The sequence below is a fragment of the Sturnira hondurensis genome, unplaced genomic scaffold, assembly GCF_014824575.4.
Source record: "Sturnira hondurensis isolate 20B ecotype Veracruz unplaced genomic scaffold, ASM1482457v3 Scaffold0015509, whole genome shotgun sequence".
Classification (NCBI taxonomy): Eukaryota; Metazoa; Chordata; class Mammalia; order Chiroptera; family Phyllostomidae; genus Sturnira; species Sturnira hondurensis.
Window position 1 is genome coordinate 8,996,224 of NW_028088140.1, and position 23,617 is coordinate 9,019,840.

General features: G+C 46.0%; 1 protein-coding gene across 1 annotated transcript in view; it reads right to left on the reverse strand.

Annotated features, from left to right (window-relative positions):
- Positions 1-22,154, reverse strand: part of PRMT8 (protein arginine methyltransferase 8) — a 109,881-nt gene extending 87,727 nt beyond the window's left edge. Inside the window, exons 1-2 of the mRNA XM_037064629.1 lie at positions 22,115-22,154; positions 21,530-21,678 (exon numbers count right to left, since the gene is read on the reverse strand). Coding sequence (XP_036920524.1) covers positions 21,530-21,678; positions 22,115-22,154 — 189 coding nt within the window. The remainder of the gene's footprint in view (positions 1-21,529; positions 21,679-22,114) is intronic.
- Positions 22,155-23,617: the final 1,463 nt, after the last annotated feature.

The window sequence follows — 23,617 nt, forward strand, 5'->3', positions numbered from 1 at the left end:
CACATGGCATCTTTTTGAAAGTACAAATGTAGGGCAAAGGGCAAAGGATCAGAAGTGGGATCAAGCTGTGTTCCACAGCTGACTTAGCCAGCCAGGTGACTTTCAGAAATTGCTGGATCTCTCAACCTCAGGACAGAACAAAAAAGTGAATACTGACCTTCGATTATCTCACAGGATTATTGTGAGAATGAAAGGAGATTAATGTGTTTGCAAACAATACCAACAAAAAGCAGGAAAAGATGGTACAGGATTATCTGGATGATCCAGCACCACTGTCCTGATCCAGCACCACTGACTCACAGACTGTGAGTCCCTGGAAGGCCAGAGACCTGGCAATCTCCATCTTTAGCCCTAGGGCACCCAATTATTCCTAATACAGAATCAGTGTTTGATAAAGACATTTTCATTTGAGAACAAGGACAACTGCCACCATCAGTGTGGCACACACACACAACCACAGAGGCATGTCTTCTTGCCTCCTTCTCTCCCACCATACATGCAGGCAAAACCACATTCCCCGCTTTTGAAAGTACTGCTCTAGTCCTGGCTTATTCCAAAACAGCCAGTTTGCTGGAGAAAAACCAAGTGATTGTCAAGCTGCCTGGATGGTTTCATTGGACACATTTGAACATTGGATAGGTCTGAATTCCTCCCCTTCTCAGGGAAGTTGCTAAGAACTGAACCCCCAGACTCACTCCCCTGTAAGGCACTGTCATGGGTCGGCCCCATTCACTGCTGCTGTATAGCGATGTGGGGCTTTCCCCACTCCTCTTGCAGGAGCTCAGAGCCTTTACTGCTATTTTCATTGATGCCTAGAGCAGGGCTGGCATGTGCAACTGCTCAGAAGGGGGAGCACAGAGCCGCGGGGGAAGCAAGTAAAAATAGCCTGGCGCGTGTGGCTCTGCTTGCTCCAGACGCTTTTAATCCTGGACCAGGTGGGGAACTCAGCAGCCAGGGCTGCACACAGAGGAACCCAGCAGGGGTCTGTGCCCAGACCCCTCACAACAGCCAGGGTGTAGGGGCTAGAAACCCTAGAAAACTTTTTCCCCCAGGAACTGAGAGAGACAGGAGTGGGGAGCAATGGGTGGGGAAGGGCTGTTTCTTACTCCTTAATCCAACAACCTAGTTGCAGGGATTGCCTCGTGCCTAGTCCAGCACTTCACAGAAGTGCAGCCTTGACTGAGAGCTATTTTTAGAAACCTCTTTCTCGGGTGGGCGATCAGGGAGAGGAATGCAGAGCCTATTGGTAAAGCTAGCTCTCCGCTATGAGGCTGAGAGCCTTGCACTGCACGTCATTCAGGATGTGTACTCGCAGGTGGAGGTGGAGAAGAACAAGTGTCCAGGGAGACCTGCAGGCTTGCTGGCTGTGCCCTAACTCAAGGAGAAGGCATTAGCTACTGAATATCCTACTGTTTTCAAGCCCTAGAGGGTGTTTGTTTCAAAATCGACAGTTGCCAGATGCATGCTGCCTCTAGTCTCTCCGGGAATGGGGCTTTAAAAAGCTTTGCTGCCTACGCTGTGGGGGTAGGGGTTAGCTGCAGTTCATACTTCACAGGAAGAAGAACGGGGAAGGGTCTCTGCACCTTTTTGCATTCCAGAAAGACAGAGACATTCCCCGCACCACACCTCCGTCCTTGCCCCACGCTGCATATGGGTGACCATATGTGAAATGTATGGCAGCCCCACCAGACACCCAGCTATTAATAGAGCTCCAGAGTTTGCTCCCTGCCTTTCTCCTGCCACCGAGTAAGGGATGATCTTCACACATTTACCCCACTCCGCACACCCCCGCCCCCACCGCTCACCATCTCTCCAGGAAGGTAAGGGGACCGCCCACGCTGATCCCCTTCGTGACCACCGGTGCCCGGAACCTAAGAATCAGTCCAGTGTCCTGACAGAGGGTCAATTCGAGGCCAGAGAACACAGTCATAAGTATTGGGATGCAAAACCCAGCAGGGCTCTTTGCAGCTCAGGGCCAACTCGGAGCAGAGAAAGGGCAGCTATTGGGCTGCCAAAGGCGGGGGGTGGGGGTGGGGGAGTGCAATGTGAGGAGCTAGAGCGACATTCAAAAGCTGCTGCGGGACGAGTGCCTGCAGATTCGTTTGTCGCTGCAGCCCGCGGCGCTCAGCCACCACCGCCGGCGCGGGCTCCGCGGCCGCAGGAGCGGGCGCTGTCCCTGGTTCTGAAGGCGGCCGCGGCCGGCACCCCCTCCCCAGGCTTAGCGCCCCGAAGACGGCTCTGACGGTCGCCGATGGCAGGCCTCTAGCACCTGAGTCGGCCAGAGGGTCTGTTGACGGTGCCCGAGTCCCACCACCACCCGCTGAGCGGTGCCCGGCACGGCCGGGAGCTGTCCGCGGGGCTGTTTGAAGGGTGAATCCGGGCGGAGAAGGAGACAGTCGGGGCACAGCAGGGGGCAGACCTGGCCCCGCGAGCGCCCAACCCGGCTCTGCGCCAGGTCGGCGCTCCGAAGCCCGAAGGGAGCAGGGCAGGGGGCGGGGAGCGCGGCTGCCCGGGATTGAGGACTCGGGGGAAAGAGAAGCAGGCAGCACTGGGCGGTAGGAGAGGGAGATGGGAGAGAGCGACTCTTTTGCATTTTCCCAGGCGGGGGACCTGACAAGTGCACCGTCGCCCCCACCCCAGCACACACACGCACAAGGCCGGCGGAAGCAAGCGAGATGGAGCTGGGGAAAGTTTGGCTCCAGGTGCCGAGCGGCGGCGGCGCGGCGGGCGGCGGGCGGAGGGCACCCGGGGTCGCGGAGCGCCCGGAGCCCCGCGCCTCCTTACCTCGGTGTTCTCGGCAGCGTTCTCCGCCATTTTCCTCCTTAGGAGCAGGCAGCGGGAGGAGTGTTTCATGCCCATAAGAGCCAGCAAGGGTTTGGTGGTGCAAAGGTAGTAGAGAAAGAGAGCTGGTGTAGCTTTAAAAGAGAGAGAGAGAAAGAGAGTATGGGAGGAAGGAAAAAACCTTCAACCCAGCTCCTCTGCCGGAGCGTCAGCCGATACAATCAACCACGGTTGAGTCTTTCTTGTGGTCTCCACTTTGTTTTATTTTCTTCCCTTCTCATCTGCTTCGGATTCCTTCACACAGTTTCAAGTTCTTCTAGCGCGCCCGACCCCCTCCCCGCCCCTCTCCACCCGCGCTGCGGGCTCAGCAGGAGGGAGGCAGCCCGGAAGGCTCCCCGGTGGTGGCGTCTCTTCCCCGGCTGCTCGCAAAGTCCCGCCGGCCTCAGGCTGCCGCCAACTCCTCTCAACTTCTGCTGATAAGCCCCGCGAAGCAACACGCTTCCTGCGCGTCTCTCCTAGGGGCTGAGCCGGGTGAGTGGGGGCGGGGTAAGAGGTTCGGTGGAGCGGGCAGCTGCTGGGCGCAGACCTGGGGCCCGCGGCGCCCGCGCGCCCGCCCCCTCGGCCGGGCTGCCGGGGTCTCTCGGCCGCCTCCACTCCCCGGCGCAGCAGAAGACTTGCGCGGGGGCAAGGGCTGCGCGGACGCTGCAGGGCCACTCGGGAGGTGTGGAAAAAACAGGCGCCGGAGCTGGACTCCAGCAAGTTCTTAGACCCGGGTGTGCGTCCTCCTACCGAGGACAAGCTCTGGGCACGATTGGGCCACAGTTATTTCGCCCCTACCCACCCTGCCCCCAACTTTCCCGCTCCTCTGTCGATTGCTGAATCCTGCCTTAGCGAAGGGTTTGGGGAGCGCAGGGTTAGGTGTCTGGATGAGGGAGGGTACTTAACTCCTTCAACTCTAGGACTAAGTGTGGTGTCATGATCGCTCCTTTTCTCCCATTCTCCCAATCCAGGGCACTTTGAGCTTCAAGCATCTCTGAGACTGAGAGGGTGGGGCGAAGGTTCAGCCAGAGGTGGCTTGGGAACGAGGGCGGGAGAAAGTCGAATGGAAGAGCCTGCGGTCCTGCTTTCCCTACTCTAGTTTTCCCTGGTAGCCGCTCTGCCCCCCAACCCCAAATCCTCTTCTTTCTCCTCACCCCTCCCCCGTCATCACCAGATTTTATAGTCCCTTTTATGGAGAGACGGAGGATGTCGCGTACCCATTAGGATTCTCTCGATCCTTTTTTAAGGAGTTTGGGCGGCAGCAGGGGGTGTGAATTTTTATACAATGCATTCCTGTCTTCACTTTGAGAGTTTTTCTCCCTCTGTCTTACCGGCCATCTGTCAGGCTGTTAGGAGATGGAACAAGGCAGAGGGAGAACACTGCCTGCCTCTCCCATCACAACAGGCCGCTGGAGCGGCTCCTTCCAAGACAGCTGCGCTTTCAAGCTTTTGAACACAGGCCAAAGACAGGAACCTAAATGATGCCCCCCTGAGCATCCCAGTTCTCTTCACCTTACCCCTGCAGGTACATGGGAAGATCAGTCCTGCATGCATGTCCTACTGGTTTTTGAATATCACCTTTGACAGTCAGGAAGTGTGAGCCTGATTGTCCTCAACTAACCCTAGAGTCCACTGAAGAGATGGGCCAGAATGTAAGGATGCCTTCATCACCTGGTCCTAGGGAAAGGAGAGGGCATATTGCATTAAGTGGAGGAGGGAGACAGGAGGAGAGGTTGGAGAGTAAGAAGAGTGAAAAGAGAACAGGCAAGAGGATGGATAATGGCAGTGTGTGTCCGTGTTGAGAAAGTAGCACATTTAAATGTGGGGGAAAAATGAACTTAACCTCCTTAACTTTTTTTTCTTTTTCTTTCTCAGACCACAGAGTGTTTTGGCAACACCTGGTCATTCTTCCCTTTCACATCCTGTTATCATGTAGAAAGTGGTCGGGGGACAAATAAGGTAAATCAGAAGGATGATTTCACCCTCTTGAACCCCGTTTTCTCTAAGTATCTTTTTCAGGGACAAAAGATCCTAAGATATCTGATTACCTAACAAAAGAGTCTCACTGCTGGTCCAAATAAAACCAGAAAGGAGAGTGTCCTCACAACTCTTTAGTCCAATCTGCTGAATTTTACAAATGAGGACCCTGAGATCAGAGCAAGGAGGATATTTGTCCATGATCCTTCAGCCAACTATAGGAACACTCCCCAGCCTCCTCACTTTCAGTCCAACACTCTCCTCTGACCCCACCCCACTCTGCTTCTGCCTGTGCCACGCATCCATTCTGTGACCAACTAGGGAAGAGGAAAGCTGAGACAGGCTCCCACCGAAACAGGCTGCTGCCTGTGTATGATTATGTTGCTAGGAGAACCCCAGTGGGTGTGTTTCCTCCATTCTCTATTGAAATCTTTTGCTCTGCTTGGCTTCTCCCTAAGCACAGACACTGCTCCCCTTGGAATGAGGAGTGGAGAGGCTGAGAAAGAGAGCTGTATTTTCATGGCAAGAGTTTTCTATTCAAACCCATTCAACCCAGAGCCAGCCTGAGGCTTTGAGTGAGAAGCCTGGGCCACATGCTGGTTCTGTCATGGCTGAGGGACAAGTGAGCTGTCTTGAAAGTGGATGCTCCAATCCTCTGTTGAGTCATTTTGGAGCAGAGAGCAGTTGTCCTTGCAATGCCTCCATTTAATTACAAAGTCAAGAAGCAAAATAATTGTTACTTCCAGACATTAACTGTTAGGAATGATTTGTTTTTACACAGCAAAAGACTACATGAAAACCCATACCCTAGGGTTTTGAAAATTTTGTGGTGCATAAGTTCCTAGCACATAGTAGCATTTTGTAGCATTTTTCTCACCATCCCGTCATTCACAGAATTCAGTCTTCTTCACCCCTCTTGCATAAGTATATTAGGTTAATTAACTTATTCTATGAAGAATTTAGTAGGCATCACTTACATGCCTAGCTCATCGGTAGGCACTGGGATTAGCAACAAAAGATATGGAGCTCTTGATTTAGTCATCTTGAATGCTTTGAAATGTACAGAACTTTTGTAGTAGGACTTTGGAGGGGGTTTTGATGGGAGGTAAGAAGAAATATGAGATGACAGGTGTGAAGGGAATTCACCAGGATGTGAGTTACATGGGCAGTCTGGAACAATAGTCCTGGTCTAAGTAGAGATCCCAATGCATATTTTGCTATGTCTCTTTTCTTATACTAGATCAATGCAACAAAATGTATTGAATAGTGCCTGTGAAGTGCTATAACAACATTGGGCTTGTGGAATACCACTAATATTGTGTTACCATTTGCAAGGCCTTGTCCTAGATTCTGAGGTAAACTTGTGGAGCACTTACTACACGCCAGAGACTCTTCTACTCTTTGTGTATTCTCATACAGTTCTCTCAACAATCTTTGCAGTAGGTGCTGTTATTATCTCTGCATAACAGATGAGGACACAAAAACAGAGAGAATTGCCCAAGTGGTAGAGTCAGGATTTGAATCTAAGATGCCTAATTCCATAGTATGACCTTCAAGAGGTTAACCAATTTCTGAGAACAAGACAATGGGGCTTTAAAAATACCAATGCTTTGGTTTGATCCGTAAGGAGTATGACTTAATGGGCACTCGTGGTTGCTCATAATTGGATAAGGATATTTGGAGGAGATCAAAGAATCAGCAGAGAAAGAAGACCCCTAGGTTATAGAAAGAGCCCCCCAAAACTATAAGAACACTCATATTATAGAAAGATTCATCTCAAACACAAAGGTTTTTGACAGCCACAAGATACTTAAAAGCATGAAATTGTGCTGATGGTTGAGCCAGCATGCAAAGGCTGGAATGAGATTCATGGGGAGGGTTATAACCAGAAAAATTCTCTAGCCTTATGAGATACCATGACAAAGTGAGTTTTCTATCACTCAGAGGGTTCAGTTAGACTAATTCTTCAGCATAGCCATGGCTGCAAGCCCTAGAAGGTTGAGCAAAGTCCCTAAGGTTCCCCTGTTCCATGCTGTGACTGTGTAATTATCTCCTTTCATCCTGGAGCCCTCCAGGAGATGAAGACTATGTGTTGTAGGCACCAACCAACACTCTCTTTTGCTGCCTTTCAAAATCCAATGCCTAGAGAATCAGGATGCAGTTTCTGTAACCTGTAGACCTTTCTGGGAAAGCTAGGCTCTGGCTTGCTTGAATGTGGTTGCTATAATAAAAAGCAGTGCATAAACCATGTCATATGGCTTCCTCTCCTCCTCCTAGGGGAACATCCCACATGGCCAGGGCTCACACATGGCTAACACATGCTGCAGTGAGTCCATGGCTCCTCAAGAATCAGGCCATGGCCATTATCCACCAGCACCTCTTGGCAGATAACCCAGTGATATTCTTAGTGTCTTCTGGGCCAGATGGGAATCAAGCCAAGGCTGCAGCGACCAGCTACCTGGCTGAACCTCCAGGCAGCTGTAAACCTGTGCAGTTCTGCACAAAAGCTTCCATAGTCTTAATTCTTGCTAACCCAAGGCCCACTTATTTCTTAAAAGTATGTTCCAAAGAACAAATTGCAAGAGTGCCACCAGTGCCTACAAAGTAATTTGGATATTTCTCTCTCTCTCTCTCTCTGCCATTAAAACCAGAACATTATTTTTTCCTTGCCTTTGCTCTGATAATGTTGATTGAATTCTGCTTTTATTATACTGTTTGGTTTGACTACTTACTCTAACAATTTTGGGGAGGCATTTTCTTAGTCATTCTGTATTAATAGCCTAATTCCTGGTGTTGTTTGCCCCTAAAAAAGCTGAATATTAGACTATTGTTACCTGCCTTTCTCTCATGTGAGAAAAACCCAAAAGACACCTCAACATATTCTCAATGACCTGTGAACTTCTTTGGAGAAAGGGGAAGAGGAATGGAGCAGCAGAGCCCTAAAGACACTAACATGCTTTAACATGTTGTCACAACAAAAATTAGCTTTTTTTCTCCTCATTGTAGCCTTCACTTTTTTTCCTCCTTTTAAAATCTTTCATTAAAGGATCACTTTTCCTGGAAAATTTCACCTGAATCCCTCAAAGCCAGCTAGAAATCAGTTCTGTTTATCTGGTACAACAACTCAGTATACATTCTCTCCACTTAGCCCTTACATAGCAACCACTATGAATCAAGCAACGTGCTGGGTGTTCAGGACTAAAAGTGAAAAGACATATCCCTACCCTTAAGAGATCTTCCAGGAAGAGTTGGTTTTGGATTCAGGTACTATTAGGGGTCCTATGGATTGGTTAAATGTAGCTGAAATCAATGGCTTATTGTCAGGTAGGCTTTGCAAAAAGTACCTATTGATATGGACAGGAAGACACTGGAGGCTATGGGGGCTGGACAAGAGGCAAAGAAGCCTCCAATCGAGTAAGTCTTGGGACACATTCTTTATCAAGATATTAAAGTCCTTTTGTGTTCCCAAAGCTTTCATAGATGAGTAGTTTTGAAGTCTTGTACCGCTCCCCCCAAATGCATTATGCAACGATGTCACATGGGGCATAACATACCATGATCTGTCCTAGTGCAGGGCTGATTCCTGGTGAATCAGGCATAGCTCCTGCCCCAAATGCATAATGAGCAGAGATAGCTAAACAAAGCTGTGCCTGATTCCATCTCTGTCTCCTCTGGGCCATTTCACCACCCTGATCTCTTTCTTCTCTTCCCAGAAGGTTTGGTATTTTAAGTTTTATTAGATTTTTTCAAATTTAAAACTATACCCTACCTTAGGGTAATATTAACATTTTGCTGTGTAACTTCCACTTTTTGCTCATGCAAATGTGCATATACCTATGAGTGTATACTCTTGGTATATGGTGTGTAAATGTGGAATCATATTGTATACATTATTCAGCAACCTGTTTTATTCATTAAAAAGTATATTATGGATTTTTCTTCAGATTACTATATGTAAATATGAGTTATTATTTTTAAAAGCTGTTTAATAGCTCACTGTATGGATAATCTATACTTTAAAACTAGGACCCTACTGATGCACTTTCAAGTTGCTCCTAGGTTCCTGTCATTCTAAGCAATATTGCAATAAATGTTCTTCCACGTATACCCTTTTGAACCAAAGCTTTTATTTCCATGTGGCAGTTTTCCAAAAGTGGTATCATTTTAATATATGTTGCCAGATCCTTACCAAAATTTGATTTCTCAGACTGTAGCCTGAACCTTTGGCTACACCCTTCCTTCCCCTTCCCTTATAATGTCAAGTGCAAAAACATCTGCCTCACTCAAAGCCCTGGATCAAGCACTTGAGGAGAGAGATCCATTAAATAAGAGATACAATCTTTGTTTTAAAGGTGTTTCCTATACCAAGAGCTTTACAATGCCTAGGGAAGTGTTCATGAGAGATGCTGAGACATGGGATATTTCTTCCTAGAGGGAAATCAGATTGCTTCCAAGTGCTAGGCAGCAGGGCATAAATTTGATGTTTCCGAAGGGTTCTGTGGTCTGAAAAACAATAAGGATTTAAAAAGTTGGAATCAATCACCTGTTACTCAGGTAGAATGGTCACAAGGGATACTGAGGCCTGCGGGGGCACCCTCTGTTCCCTTTTCTTTGAGGAGGCTATGCCTGGATTGATGACAGGATGCCACTGCTGCTTGTACACAGTGCCTAATAAAATCCTATCACCTGAAAAACCCCCCTCTCCACTTCCCAGAAAAGTCTTATTTGCCTCCCTCTTAAAACAATATTTGCTATGTTCGACTATCCTATGCATTGCTTCTTCATCCATGGAAACTTTACCATTTAAAACTTCCCACTTGAGCTTATCAGATGGTGCTTCTGAGGGTGAGAGAGGCCGAAGGGGAAAGAGGTGAGAGGAAGGAGGCATTTGGCAGAGCCTGGGAGAAGGAGTAGGAGCTTTGTGGTCTACAGTCCTGTCAGTTAACTGCCCCCCTGTTTAAAACTGGGTTGGTGGTCCTCTCTCTTTGGCAGATGGGCTGTGAGAATAAAATGAGCCAATGCAGATGACACATCTAGCACAGTTTTGGGAAAATAGTATTGTAATAAAAATAAGCATCCTTTGCAACACCTCTTTATAGAAGACCATCTATGTCCACATGAATTAGTGACCACATGAAAATACTAGTGTGGTGTGGGAAACCAGTGCTGCTGCAGGGGTCAGTGGGCCTGGGCCCTAGTCCCAGTTCTGTCATTAAACACCAGGGTGGCCTTAAGAAACTCATTTTACATCTTTGGACCTATTACCTCTTCTTTGAAAGAAGGAGTTTACATGAGACAAGCCCTACAGGCCCTGTCTGCTTTGTCATTTTATGCATGGTGTGAATTGTGACTTTAACCTCACCCAAATCACAATAAAGGCTGGTCACATATATCTCATGCAGAAACTCAGCACCAATGGCCAAAACAAAAGCTGAGGGGTAGAACACCCTCTTCCTGCCACTTGTAAGGGTGATGGAATGGAAAGTTACAGGTCAGAGATTCATAAAGGATTCCTGTAGGCAATATTGATTATAACATTCACTCTTGCACTGGGTTATGGTTAAGGCTTCCCAGAGGTCAAAAGCAGTTTCTTTTTCTTTTTTTAAGAATCCAGTTTTGTTCTAGCAGTTTCAAAGACAATAATCAAGCAGTCATTGTGAATAGCTATCGTTTGATTTGCCTATCACTTGTCAAGGGGCAAAGTTCCAATGGGGGAACCAGTAAATTTCTGAGTATAGTCAACCTAACCCCATCAGCTCTCAAGGATCCATGGCAATTCATGAATAATGCAAATCAGCAGATTATCCAAAAATCACTTCTCCCTGACTCAATTTATGTATCTAGGTACATGTAAATAGAATTTCTACCTGTCTAATGATTCTTGGCTTCAAATACATACAAATCAATGTGCTGTCCCAGGACACAATGGTAGCCATGGGTGATGGTCTGGAAAGCAGCCCACTCAATGGCTGCAGTAGCAGGCCAGAGTCCTCCCAGTGCCAGGAACACTCCACTCTGGTTAATTCACTGTGGAAAGAGCAAAAGTCAATTATCATCCCAGCATACCTCTCAGGGTCAGGGATTGTTCAAGTTATTCCACAGGAAAAAACTACATGAAGTTTAGGTGATGTTTTAAAATCACATAGCAAGAAAATAGTGGCTTAGATTTCTTGGACCATCCAGGTATCCATTTAATTAAAATGCAGCTGTGGCTTCCAGAGGGAAGGGCTTTCCTCTTCTGGGATGGAAATACTGTCGGAAAAGCAAAGAGCTCTCCCTCTGGGTATGGTTCTCCTCTCTTAGGGCCTCATGGAGGGAAAGGGAGCATGGTGACCTCAGAATGGTGACTGCAGGCCACGTGTGCACTGCGGGCCAGGCACTATGCTAGCACGTTATACACATTACCACACTGAATCTTCACACCAACCCCAGAGGTTAGGGGCATCACTAGCCCTATTATGTAAATGGTGAAAGGGTAGCTCGAGTCACATGCCTAGAAAGGCATTGGGCCCTACCTGGAGCCAATGTCTCCCCAACTCCACCAGTGGAGGAAGCACAGTCCTCAGAACTGCTCCGACCTTGCTTTAAGTCCAGCGTCTAATATTTTGATTCTGTGACTTTGAGAACATTGCTTAACTTCTGAGTCCAAAATTTCTTATCTGTGAAAAGAGTTGGCTCTGGTTGCTAGAAAGTGTCCCCTCCCCCTAGAACCAGGCTCAATAAGTGGGTGCAATGGCAGTAAGCATATGGCTGAATGTGACCCACTTCACTCAGCAACACTGCATCGGCTGTTACTTTAGGTTGTCAGGCACAACTACAGGTGTAGAAAGCACACTCCACTCCAGAGGCCTGAGTATCTGTCAGCCCGGCAATGTCTCCAGACTGGGTAACTATCTAAGTGGCACCCATCAACCTGTATTCCTGCTGCAGCTCTTCCTGTCACATCTGCTTAGTAACTGCTCTAAGTGCTGTCACTCTGGGTTGCATACTGTATTTTCAGGTATGGAGGACATTGATTTTTTTTTAACTTCTGGAGGACTCATCTTATTCAGTGGCCAAAGCTGCCACATAACTACATCAGGACTTAATACATTCTGAGCAAGTTTGGGATTAATCACAGGGAGGAAGGAAAGAGTCAGCCCTTTGGCAGGTGGATGGTGCAGGAAGTAAGGGACAATGATATCAGAATGATTTGGCATATAAGCTCTGGCTCTTTTCCAGCCTGCAAAGATGGCCTTTTTAAAAAAATAAATAATGATTCTAAATCTGTATCTTTTCCTCCTGGCTCATAAACCAGGCCCTGGCAGGTTCGAGGCGTGGTTTCTGACAGGGAGGCTCTGAACACGTCTCGTCTTCATCCTTGTGCCTCATTTTATCTCAAGTTACGGTGGTTCAGAGACCACTCGGGTTTCTCCCCTCCTTCTACTGATTGGGTAATGGGGTCCCTGAAACTGTTCTTGTTCCTGACCTTCCCAGACTGAGTTTAGAGCAAACTTTCCAGTCCTGTAGCATCACAGCCTAAGTTTGGGTGGGAAAGAAGGGAGATCGCCTCAGTAAGCCACTGGAATTTCTCTACAAAGGGCCAAGGGTCCTTTCCCTGGTCCTAAGGTCTGAGTCCTATTTAGTGGATCAGCATCTGAGGCAGGGTTCAAATGACATGAACCAGACTACTTCAGCCTGTGTCACACTAAATAACAACGACCCAGAGTTTCACTTCTTGGTCCCTCTTGTGACAGAGAATCCCTGATCACCCCTTCCCCTATATAAAGGCCTCCCCAAGAGTATCTAGGAGACTCTGTAGGATCGCATTATACATACTCACATTGAGTTTTTTTTCTTCAACTCCCTTTAATTAATGTCCAAAAATCTTGAAGTTGCTTTCAGGAGCCTGCATTGCCCATGTTGACAATGTCCCTCATAAGGACGTTGATGGCTGGGCCGGGCTGCTCTCTCCAGGCACACCAAGCAACTTCGATAGGAGCAGAAGCAGAGACAGAACTGACAAGCCTCCAAGCCCACTTCTAGTGCCCCGAGTTTCATCAAGCCTCTTGGAAAAATACTCTTGTCAGTTTCTGGCCCTAACCGCTCTATGCCTCTGGAAAGGCACAAAGCCCAATGCCAGCATAGAATGTAGATCATTCACCATCCTCTCTGTTGTCTCTTGCTCTGCCTTCCATTCAAAAAATATTATTACAAACTCTTCTCTTCTTCATCCATAGACCAAAGTACTCCTGCAGGTTAATTTATTCAAACAAAGTCTTGGGGGAGTTGAGGAGACCTGGCTCAACTTCCTCATACACAGGGCAGGGTATCCTTTGATGGCAAGGTGTGGGCAGCCCTGTCTTTCCCTTTGGAGTCCCAAACATTTGCTCCTGCTTTGTAAAGAGGATGCCTTACCAATATGTCTGGGTCAATTTAGCAGGGCAGGTAGTAACATTTATGGACTGTCTATATCAGGGTGAACCTGCTCCCAACTCTGTCTTTCCTTTTCAACAAGCTCCAAAATCTCTCTGCCCTGGCTTTTCCTCCATGCCTCCATGCATGGAGTTTATAGGCTGTCACCTGCTGGTGGCCTTCCCAGAGGTACTTGCATCTCAAAAGGACACTCTGGAAGCCTGTCTCACCTCCAAGTTACAAAAGACTGAATCTCAAATGGTGTAAGGTCAAGCATCAGTGACAAGCTGATGGAAGCATTATTTGGGGCTGGAAGTTCACACTGCACTCTTTAAAATCATGTTACACTGGTATTTCATCCCATCTGCTTGTATGTTTGCCCTGGCCTCCAAGCTTCCGAGAAATCATGGAGTTCTAAGGGCACTGAGCACTGAATTGAAGTCAGAAGACTTGAATCCTAGTCCCAGTACCACCTCAAGTTTCTGAAGACCTTGTGGGGAGGGGGGGTGTCAAGACGGGGACCCCTAAGAAATGGAAGGGGGTGATCATGGTCTGCCTTTGCCCTAGAGTCCTTCATGATCCTAGTTTTCATCTCTTCCTCTATAATATGAGCAGACTAGACAATCTGAATTCATGGCCCACTTTGAACTCTTTCATTCTATTACTATGAACCCTGTGGCTGGTGTTCAGAGTAGAGACACTGTCCCCAGTTCTCAGAACAAACTAGGAAGAGGAGGAAAAAGTATTAGGGAAGATTGTGCTCTGAGGGCTCAGGCACCAAAGCCTCAAAAATGCCCAAACCTACCTATCTTCAAAATTGTTTTTCTCTCTAAAAAAAAAAAAAGATGAGCTTTAAATACTACCTCCTCCTCTTAAGGAGCTCAGATGCTCATGGTCTCCTGGTAGGAATCTGGTGTGGTTCAGTGGATTGAGCACCAGCCTGTGGAAGAGTTGCTGATTCGATACCAGTCAGGGCACATGCCTGGGTCTCAGGTCATCTTACACATCAGTGTTTCTCTTCCTCTCTTTCTCCCTCACCCCTTTCTAAATGTAAATCAGTATTGTATTCAAGCCAGGCTTACAGAGAAGTTTCTCTAGCTGGGAATTTCTGAAGAAGTATCCTAGCCAGAGTTCTTCCATTATCTGTGCCATGGAAGGAGCATGCAGGTGAAATGCATCTGTGGACCGGTATTTCTGGGTAACTACTGGCAAGGCAACCATAAACTGTCTGCTCCTCTACCTCCTTCCCCTTCACTATTCTTACCTTCTCTCTGTCCCCACTACCATAGTCTCCTCTAGTTCTTCCCAGATGCTTTTAAATGGATATGAATTAGAAAATCTGAAGGTTAAACCCAACACTAATGTATAACATATACAAACTCTGTACTGCAGGTTTAAGAACCAAGAGGACTTTTCATTCCTGGGCAAGCATGGCATGAGACCACGTACCTCCAATGCTCTTCAGAAGATGGATCTAGGTGAAGGGAAGATCAAGAAGGGCCCTTGGGCTCCACACAGGGCTAGGCCCAACACCAATCAACAGGAAGAGCCACCAGGGAAGCACAAACTTGGGTTGGGAATATTAGTCCCACATGGTTTCCTCAAACATGATCATGCAGAGAACAGAAATTTGAGGGGGAAAATTACTCTAATAACATATGAATTTTTTAAAAGCTTCCAAATCCTATCCTGTGTAGAGGCCTAACAAAAGATCTAGACCACTTCCCAGCCAGAACCTGTTGTACCCGAGCTCAGACTCCAGTAATATTTGAGGCAGCCCCGTACACCTCCTCTCATCCCCACCAGGAGGTTTGCTAAAGCAACACTTTGTGGATTTGCCTCAACTTCTGATACCTATGACTTCCTAACAATTTGTATTTTCTTCTCTCCCAAAACTGTCAGGGCTCCTTCCTGACCAGTTTTTCCCCTGCCCCAAATTGCCAGGTCACTGGGCAGCATTCCTAGAGTCCCAGGCCATGTCTCCTTCTGCTCAGCTGAGTATAATGCTTGATGTTCTGATCCATCTAGGTCTACCATTGCACTGCTTTCAATCAGAAAAATTCACAGATGTGTGATGACTGCAATCCACAGCGTCAGTCCAAGAAGCAAGATAATTTCCCCAGCCTCATCCCCTCTAAGCACTCATGAATAAATCTGAGAATTAAGAGACAGCAAACATTTAATAGAATGGTAGAAACCCAGCCAGATAACCATAACTCTTTGGGCTCCAGAGACAAAAACAAGGTTTTGGATGAGGGTTGAGAGAAGATTGCCAACACGCCACACCTATTCCATACTTTAATACAACAAACACACAAGGGCAGCTCAACTGTAAGGCAGTTGCTTCTGTCTAGCTAATTATCTTGGGGAGATGACTGATAAGTTCACCCCATTTCAGCTAAGGGTGAACTAACTGAGACTGCCTTGCCCTACTCTTAACAGAAGTGTGTGCAGTCAGCAAAAAGTAGGTTCTTCACACCCATTTTGCTTTTTTATGACCTCCAACAATTTTATTAAAGTGAGCCACTGGATAGTAAACTCTTAGAATCCAAAATGTCGAAAACGACTCTTTCAGCTACACACTAGACAGTTTTTAACTGGGTATACAATTCTAGGTTCAACGTCTTTTATGGTCCTACAGTTTTGTGAATATAGGTCCACTGCCTTTTTGTATCTAGTATTGACAGTGAGAGATCTGTTGTCACTCTTGTTCTTTTTCAGATAACCTTTTTTTCTTTTTCTCTTCCCTCTAGAAGTTTTTCCCCTTCTTTTCTTTTTCTCTCTTAAGTAGTTTTCCTTTAACTTTATTATTGTGATGTATCTATTTGCAGGTGCACCATGTATCCTACTTGGTGCACTTGGTCATATTATTTAATCTTTGGATTTTGTCTTATACTGTTTTTTGATGTATCTCCTTGCAAATTTTTTTCTATTTTTTTAAATTTTCTTCCCCAATTCCACTCATTCTATCCTTCTGAAACTTTCTGTAGATATATGCTGGGATATCTGAATATGTTCTCCGAAACTCAACTTTTCTTTCCGTATTTCCATCTCATGATGGGCCACATACTTAAAATTTCTTCAGTTTCATCTTCCACTTCACTAATTTACTCTTTAGTCATGCTCACTCTTTTGGTGTAGCCCATTTGTTAGTTTTAATATTATGGGGAGGGGAGGTTATTTTTTTTTACAAATCCTATGCTTACACTTCTTCCAAAGGTCCCAGAAAAATCCTGTTTTGCTTTTACTATTAAGATTGTCCTGGGTGTAAACTTTTGTTTATGCAATAAGTACCTCTTTTCACAGTATTGGTTTCTCACATATTTCTGGTAAGTTCTGGATACGTGTTCATTTTTGTACTGTAAGGTCCATGTGAATCTGGTCAATAGAGGGAATGTACTATGGGGCAGGTCTTCCTTCAGCCTGTCCAACATAAGTGAGGAAAGGTGCCCACTGTTGGTAGAGGGCTCCAGTAGGGAGGATAGAAGTGAACATCTTTCTCCTGGGTTGTCTGGGCTACTTGGAGTACTGCTCTGTCTCTCTGCCCTAAGCATCCTAGCAATCCTTATTGCCTATTGCCTGCACTGAGGGGGTCAAATGTAGAGGTATAGAGGGATTCGCTTGTCTGCCTGATCTTCTTGGTAATCCCAAATGCTTAGCCTGTCATGCACTCCATGCTTCCTTCTCCCCCATATTTGCTACTTCCTGGTCTGAAACCTTTTTTTTTTTTAATCAGTCCCTTATAGGAACATCTGGAGCTGTGGTTTTCTTCATTAATCTGATTTTGACTACTTTCCTTCCTTTGGGGATTCTTCAGTTTCTGATGTACCAAGGACATCCTTTTTTGTTTGCTAACACTGCTTATATTTTTAAATTATATATTCTGTCATTTCTAGAAATTTTGTATGGAACAGTGCAAATGCCACTTTTGCTTAATCCCTCAACTTGAACAAAAAGTCATTATAAGCTCTCAATAAAGAGTTGTTGGATAAGTGAATGGATTCTAATGTCTTGCTATGTTTTACTAAAAAATTTTTACATTTGAAAAATAATTGTTGATTTATTGACATAGTGACTGATTTCAACTGCCCCTACCCCCATTTTAAGTGGATGCAGAACTTGGGATCAGATGGTAAGATCTTTGTTTGGCCTCAGTTGTATAGCTTTTCTTATCCTTCCCTATTTTCTAACGATTGGTCATTTGAAAAAAATACCCTAACGTGTTTCATTATTAAAACAGAAGTTCACATAAGCTAACACCCATTGGTTGATCCTGATTACAAGTGCAACTTTGTAACCATTCTGAAGTATAAGGAAAATTTGGACTTCAGAGAAAGGTATGGTCCTTTGATCGCACAAGAAGGATATGAAATCAGTGTTCTTCCTCCTCTGCTTGTGAAATACACATAAAAGTTCAGTAATACTGTTTCATCTTATGTCATCTGAGTGGAATCCAGAGTACAAGCTTCTGCCCAGCAATTTATGCTCATAATCCTGATGCACTTGCAACGAGCAAATGCATTATGACATCCTGCAGAATGTGCGGGAAGGGTACCAAGCCAAGGTTCTGTAGAATAAATTCCTACCTGGGATGGCAGGGTGGATGATGGGACATCACATATAACATCATGAATAGTTACCTAAATAGATCATGAAGACTCTGATTCTACTGGAGAGTTTATCAATAATGTGGCCACTTCTCTTCAATGCACCACTTCTCTTCAGTGGCCCCAAGAGAAGGGCCACTTCTCTTCAATGATTGGTGCATTGTAGGTGGTGTCACTCACTGTAGAACAGTTCTGTAGAACAGAACTGTTCTGTTCTCAAGGTCCTACTTTGATTTCCATAAAACCTTTCCTAGGGCCCCCCAGTCCCCCCCATGGAGAATTTTTTTTCTTTAAACTCTCACAGCATTGTAGGTGGTGTCACTCACTCTGACACTGCACCTTACAGAGTTTTGTCCTACTTTAGCCAGAAGTTACATACAACGACTGTGATTTTGCAGAATACAGCTTAAGGGAAGGAAAACACTCTCAGAAAAGGAGAATAGTTACCACATTGTCCATGCAATACTCCAAATATTAAACCAAAATTTATTACACTTAAGTTGAATACAAAATTAAGCTTGCTCATTAAAAATAGTTCTCCAGTTTCTCCAGTCACCCTTCATTAGGGTTATAGCCTAATAGGGTACAGTGGCAGCAAAAACAGCTACAACTTAACATGATGAGAAAATGGTTTGAAAGAAAGGAGCACTAACAACTGGAAAATGTTAGGGGATATTCAGGGAAAGGTCAAGTTAAGACCAAATCATTCAAAACACATGAAATTGTGTTCTGTGAACTGTTTTCTAAGGCAGAGGAGGGTATTCGTTTAAGATCTCCATCAAAAGTATTCACATAAAATGTTTCAGAACTTAAAGGCCATAAGAATATCCATTACAGGAAGATATAGGTACATGGGGCAGCCCATGTCCAAACCAAGATGAATAAAAAGTCTCAAGCCAACTCTCCCTTCTGTGCTACACATGTGCTTAGCTATGTGGTGGCCATGCACCTCAATTCTCAGTGGTAAGCTTGAAAGATGAGGGTCCTGCCTTCTATTTTGCTTCCTTCTCAGTGCCTAACCTAGTGCTGAGCACATACAAGTTGAATGAACAAATGAATGAATGAATGAATGAGTGAACACACCTTACTTCTGATGCCTTTCTCTAACTTATGTTTGTAGGCTCATGGCCTTTCACCCTTTCATTGTTCTGGAGAACGATTAGGAAGCAGTTTGTTTTTTGGTTTTTTAACCAGGAACCCTTGTAAATAGGCACTGCAACCCCGCAGTCCTCATTAACACCCATTCTTTAGCCTCCTCATCACTTCCAGCACTACCATAAGGAAAATTAGTTCTCACATATAGTCAATCACACTCCAGGCTAACCTTACAAATGTAAGTTCCTAGGAAAAACATACAGGATGCTGATTCTCTTAAAAGTACTTCTTAATTCCTCCAAGACTGGGCCTTCTTGAGGGGCCCTCCTCCTTCCACCATTCACCAAATGGACTGACTATAAACCCAATCCCTAATCTAGATCAGAGTCCTGGCTGCATGCTTGTGTCCAGAACAAACAAACAGCTATAGACACCCGAGCAGACAGAAAGAAAGTATCCTGTACTGACTACTTTAATCAGTTTAGCTGAGGAGGGCTCTGCCTGAGCAGGCTTTTGTGTTGGGATTTATCCAATCTGCCCCATTTTATGGCTTCCTTTCATAGCACTGGCTCTTGCCCCCAGAGAGATAGGAGAGGAAGAGAGAGGACATGTGTACTAAGGATACAAGGAAGAGGGCCTTGTTTAAATTCCTCAAGCATGCTTGGACTTATAAAATGCAAACCAACTCTCAGGCACTTCCCTGGTTCATTGTTCATATTCCTGCCAATAGCACAACCTAATTCAAGCAGAAAATTAGACTTGAAAGAAATGATCTACCTGAGACCAGTCAGCTTAGTCCTCCATCACCCAACAGGCCCACCTTGTTGCCACTCCACATGGATGAGAGCTCACCTTCTTTTAAAGACCTTTGGAGGAACAGCTTCAAGCCTACCTCATTCTCAAACACCCTGACTCCTAGCAAGAGCTGCTGATATGTGTCTAATCAATACCACCCCCTTACAACCAAAACCTCTTCAAATTCCTTGGTTCCCAATAGGGCCAGAAAATGTTGGGTCCTTAGCTCCAGGAGACAATAGTGTAGAAGCAGACCTTAGTCACCACAAGAGGACAAGGGCGCATAGGCCCATTGGGAAATACCTGCTTGATTGTGATTATAAAGAGGGGACATGAAGGGCAAGGCCCATACCCTAGTTGCTGGTTTCATCTTCACTTTCATCAGTTAGCAGGGCTGTCATGCTGGGACTAAAGTACAGGTTCTAACCAGGGCTGTTACAAGTCTGCCAGGCAGAGACTGTGTCCCAGAAGCCTGGCCTTGGGAAAAAGCTAGGGAAGACCAGGATCCAATACAAGGGCCACACCACAGGCAGACCAAAACCTACTCAGAGTATATGAAGGTTTAGAGTCAGAGACCAAGTGCATGGGTCAGTTTGGAGGCAAATGCCAAAAGCTAAAAACTAGCCAGACCTAAGGATAGGAAATCCCATATGGGAGGGAGAGGACACCATGTTGCTGGAGGGTGACTTCTGACAGACTGGAGGCCAGGAGCATCTTTCTCCTGTCTACCCCTCCTTCATCTTAAAGATGTAGCTCTGTAGTCCAAGGTGTGCCAGCTGTTGCTGAGCAAGTTTTTAGAGTCTGAGTCTGTGATGCAGTGCAGATGGGAGGTGTGAAAGGGAGGCTCTGGGAAGGGGAGGCACTGGGTTCCCAGAGAAGGCCCAGTGGTGACACCCTGCTGAATGTGACTGTTGCATGTGTGATTATGTGCTGGTAGAGATGCTGCTGCTACAACAAAGAACCTCCATCACTCTGGCCAAAATTACCCTTCTTCTCCTCACTCCCAGGCACCTCTCCTCCTCTTAAAGTTGACATGTTTGTGTCTCTTCAGTCCCAACATCACTTCCTTGGAGTTCTCTGCCTTGTGATCCTGAGACCTTATCCAATATCAAGGATTCAGTCTTTTCATGTCCTCCCAAGGCTCCCAATGTCATCACTCTCTTCTCTGTGACCCATCCTGTCAACTGTTTACACGATACCTCCATTCCTTTGTCCCATTGTCTGCCCATTTCAGCCATCAGAGGAGTCAAACTTAACCCAGTCTAGCAGGACACCTTCTCTTCTGCTTGGGGTAAATAAATATGAAATTCATGAATTAGTTAAACTTCCTTCTTACCCCACCCCAATCACCTGGGAAATGTAGAAAGGTATCACTTTTGTGGACATCAAAGTCATTAACCATCGGGTCAACCAGTTCACTTGGTTCTTCTTGAGTGTGGATGGTGACATGAGGTAGGACATACTGCCAAACATCAGCAGAACTTGCTTCATCACTTGTACCCAAGGAGACACAGCATACTTTCCTCAGCAAAGGGATGAAGGCAGGACAAGCCCTCAGGGGTGTTGCCTTATTCATCTTTATATTACCAAGGCCTGGCACAGGGCCTGGCAAATAATAGCGATCAGGAGATATAAACTGCACATTTAACAGATAAGTGAATGGACAATGAAATGTATTTTGATCCTATCCTTTCCTGGAGAATGGTAAAAGAGCCAGAAGGGAATCACCCGGTGAGTCAGCCTTCCACCAGCAAGTACACAAACACAGTTTTGCTCCACCATTGGCTCAAGACTTACTCCTTCAGCCCATCTGTCCAAACCCTGCTATCTCCCACTCCCACCTTGTCCTTGTTCTTCAAGGACCATTGGTTGAAGATAACCTGGAAAGTGAGTTCAGCCCTGAAGGACAACTCATTTTTGAAGATGGCCATCACTTCCTCATGCCCAGTGTGCAGATGCTCCCGGGCACTGGTGACCAATCCGTTGACTGCTGTAAGGGGAGCAGGAAGTTAGAGCCCCATCACTTTTCCCTTCCCACAAAGGGAAGCATACATACCAGTAAGCACCATCTTCTCCTTCTCAACCCTAACAGGGCTTCTGTTGATAAAGACCAACCCATCCACCACCTCCCCAACTACCTTTCCTTTCAGATCATACTTAGTCCACCTAGCACGGACAGGGAGAGTAAAAGAGAAAGGTTGTCAACACTGACAGCATCTCCATCAAGTTTCCTCCTTGCCCCAAAGCAGGCTGAGAAAGGTGAAATGGAGAAGAGCATCTACTCACACCAGGCCTGCTCTCAGCCATCATCTGTCCCTTCCATAGCCTTCTGGGATCCACATGCAGAAGGACCCAGACTCTTCCTGACCTTCTCTCCACCCTCCCTGATTCTAAAAAAGCCTTCCCCGGACCCTCCTGATCCTCACCATGACACATCACCAGCATGTCATCCTCCTCTTGGGCCATCCTCAGAAGGTGCAGGATATATTTCCATATGCACCTGATGAAGAGAGTTGTACCTGGAAGGGAGAGTACAAGAAAAACATGCCTATCCCAGAAAGAGGAGACTCCCAGCCTTAGTCTAGAAAATCTTATTGATTGGGGCCAGCTCAACATCATCCTCAGGTAGTTGATGGCATCTATTAACTTCAGACACAGTGCAGTTTCTACCTTCTCATGTATGATGTTGAGTTGCAGTGATTGGAGGATGTATACAATTTCCTCTTCTGGGAACTATAGAAGAGAGGGGACGCAATAAGAAAGAAAGGTTGGAGGATGGAGATTTTTTAAAAGAGAATAATGATCCTGGTGGAGAAAGGAAGAGGGGGCATGAATCTAAAGAGAGGATTAATGCTGAACCCAGGGTTGAGGAGGATGGACAAAGTATGGGTCAAACTAGGGACATAGAACCCTAACCTGGAGCTGTATTGCTCTGCAGACTGAAAATTCTTCCCACTCTCCTCACACAATGGGAGTACACCCAACCAGCTACCTCCATGGAGGTAGTTCTACCTTGGCTGGAGCCAGAAAGATGTGTGAGATGTCCTCACTGGATCTGCCTGTTGGAGTGTTTTCATCAAGCCTTTGACATTCATTTTCGAGATATGCCCTTTGGATAGACACCCAACCAGCTACCTCTATGGAGGTTGTTCTATCTTGGCTGGAGCCAGGAAGATGTCTATTAGGTCCTCACATTGAAGTGCCTTCATCAAGTCCTTCATGTTTGTTTTTGAGGCATTTGTTTTCAAGTTCCACTTAGCTGTCTCTGAGGAATGTGCCATAACTCTAAACACCTCTGTAAGGAATAAAGAGGGTGAGCAGGGGAAACTGTTCCTTTGTGTTCTTAGGCATGGAATGAGGGTAATATGCTTACTTCACAGGGTACTTTGAAGATAAAATGAAGTAATAAATACATGCCTTTGTTTTCGTATTCATCTTTTTATCCCTAGCCCAGCGCCTCACTCATTACTGGCACACAGCAAATGGCACCCATGGTCTCCTCTCCTAGGCCACCTCCCACTATCTCTTGCCTGTCAATTTTCACCTGACGCCCGTCCTCTGCCCCAGCACACCTGAGCTGCCATCCTCCCCAGAAGATACCACACTTCCTTATCTCCACCCAGTTTACACTGCCTGAAGCTCCTATCCTCACCCCTGCCCCCAACCTGATGCCTTCCTGCTCTTCATTGGATTAACTCCTCATAACTGTTGGGGGTTCTTAGGAATTACCTGTTGGAAGTTTCTTCTGAGCGTTCCAAGACTAGTTGCTGCTCCTAAATGTTTCCAGAGCAATCTTTTCACACTCCCATCAAGGCCTTCACTTTGTCTTGCTGCATTGCAATGACCTTCTCTCTCAAGTGCTCTTCCCCACTTGAGGAACCTCCTCAAGAGTAGGGATCATGTATTACTTATCTTTATTTTTTTTATGT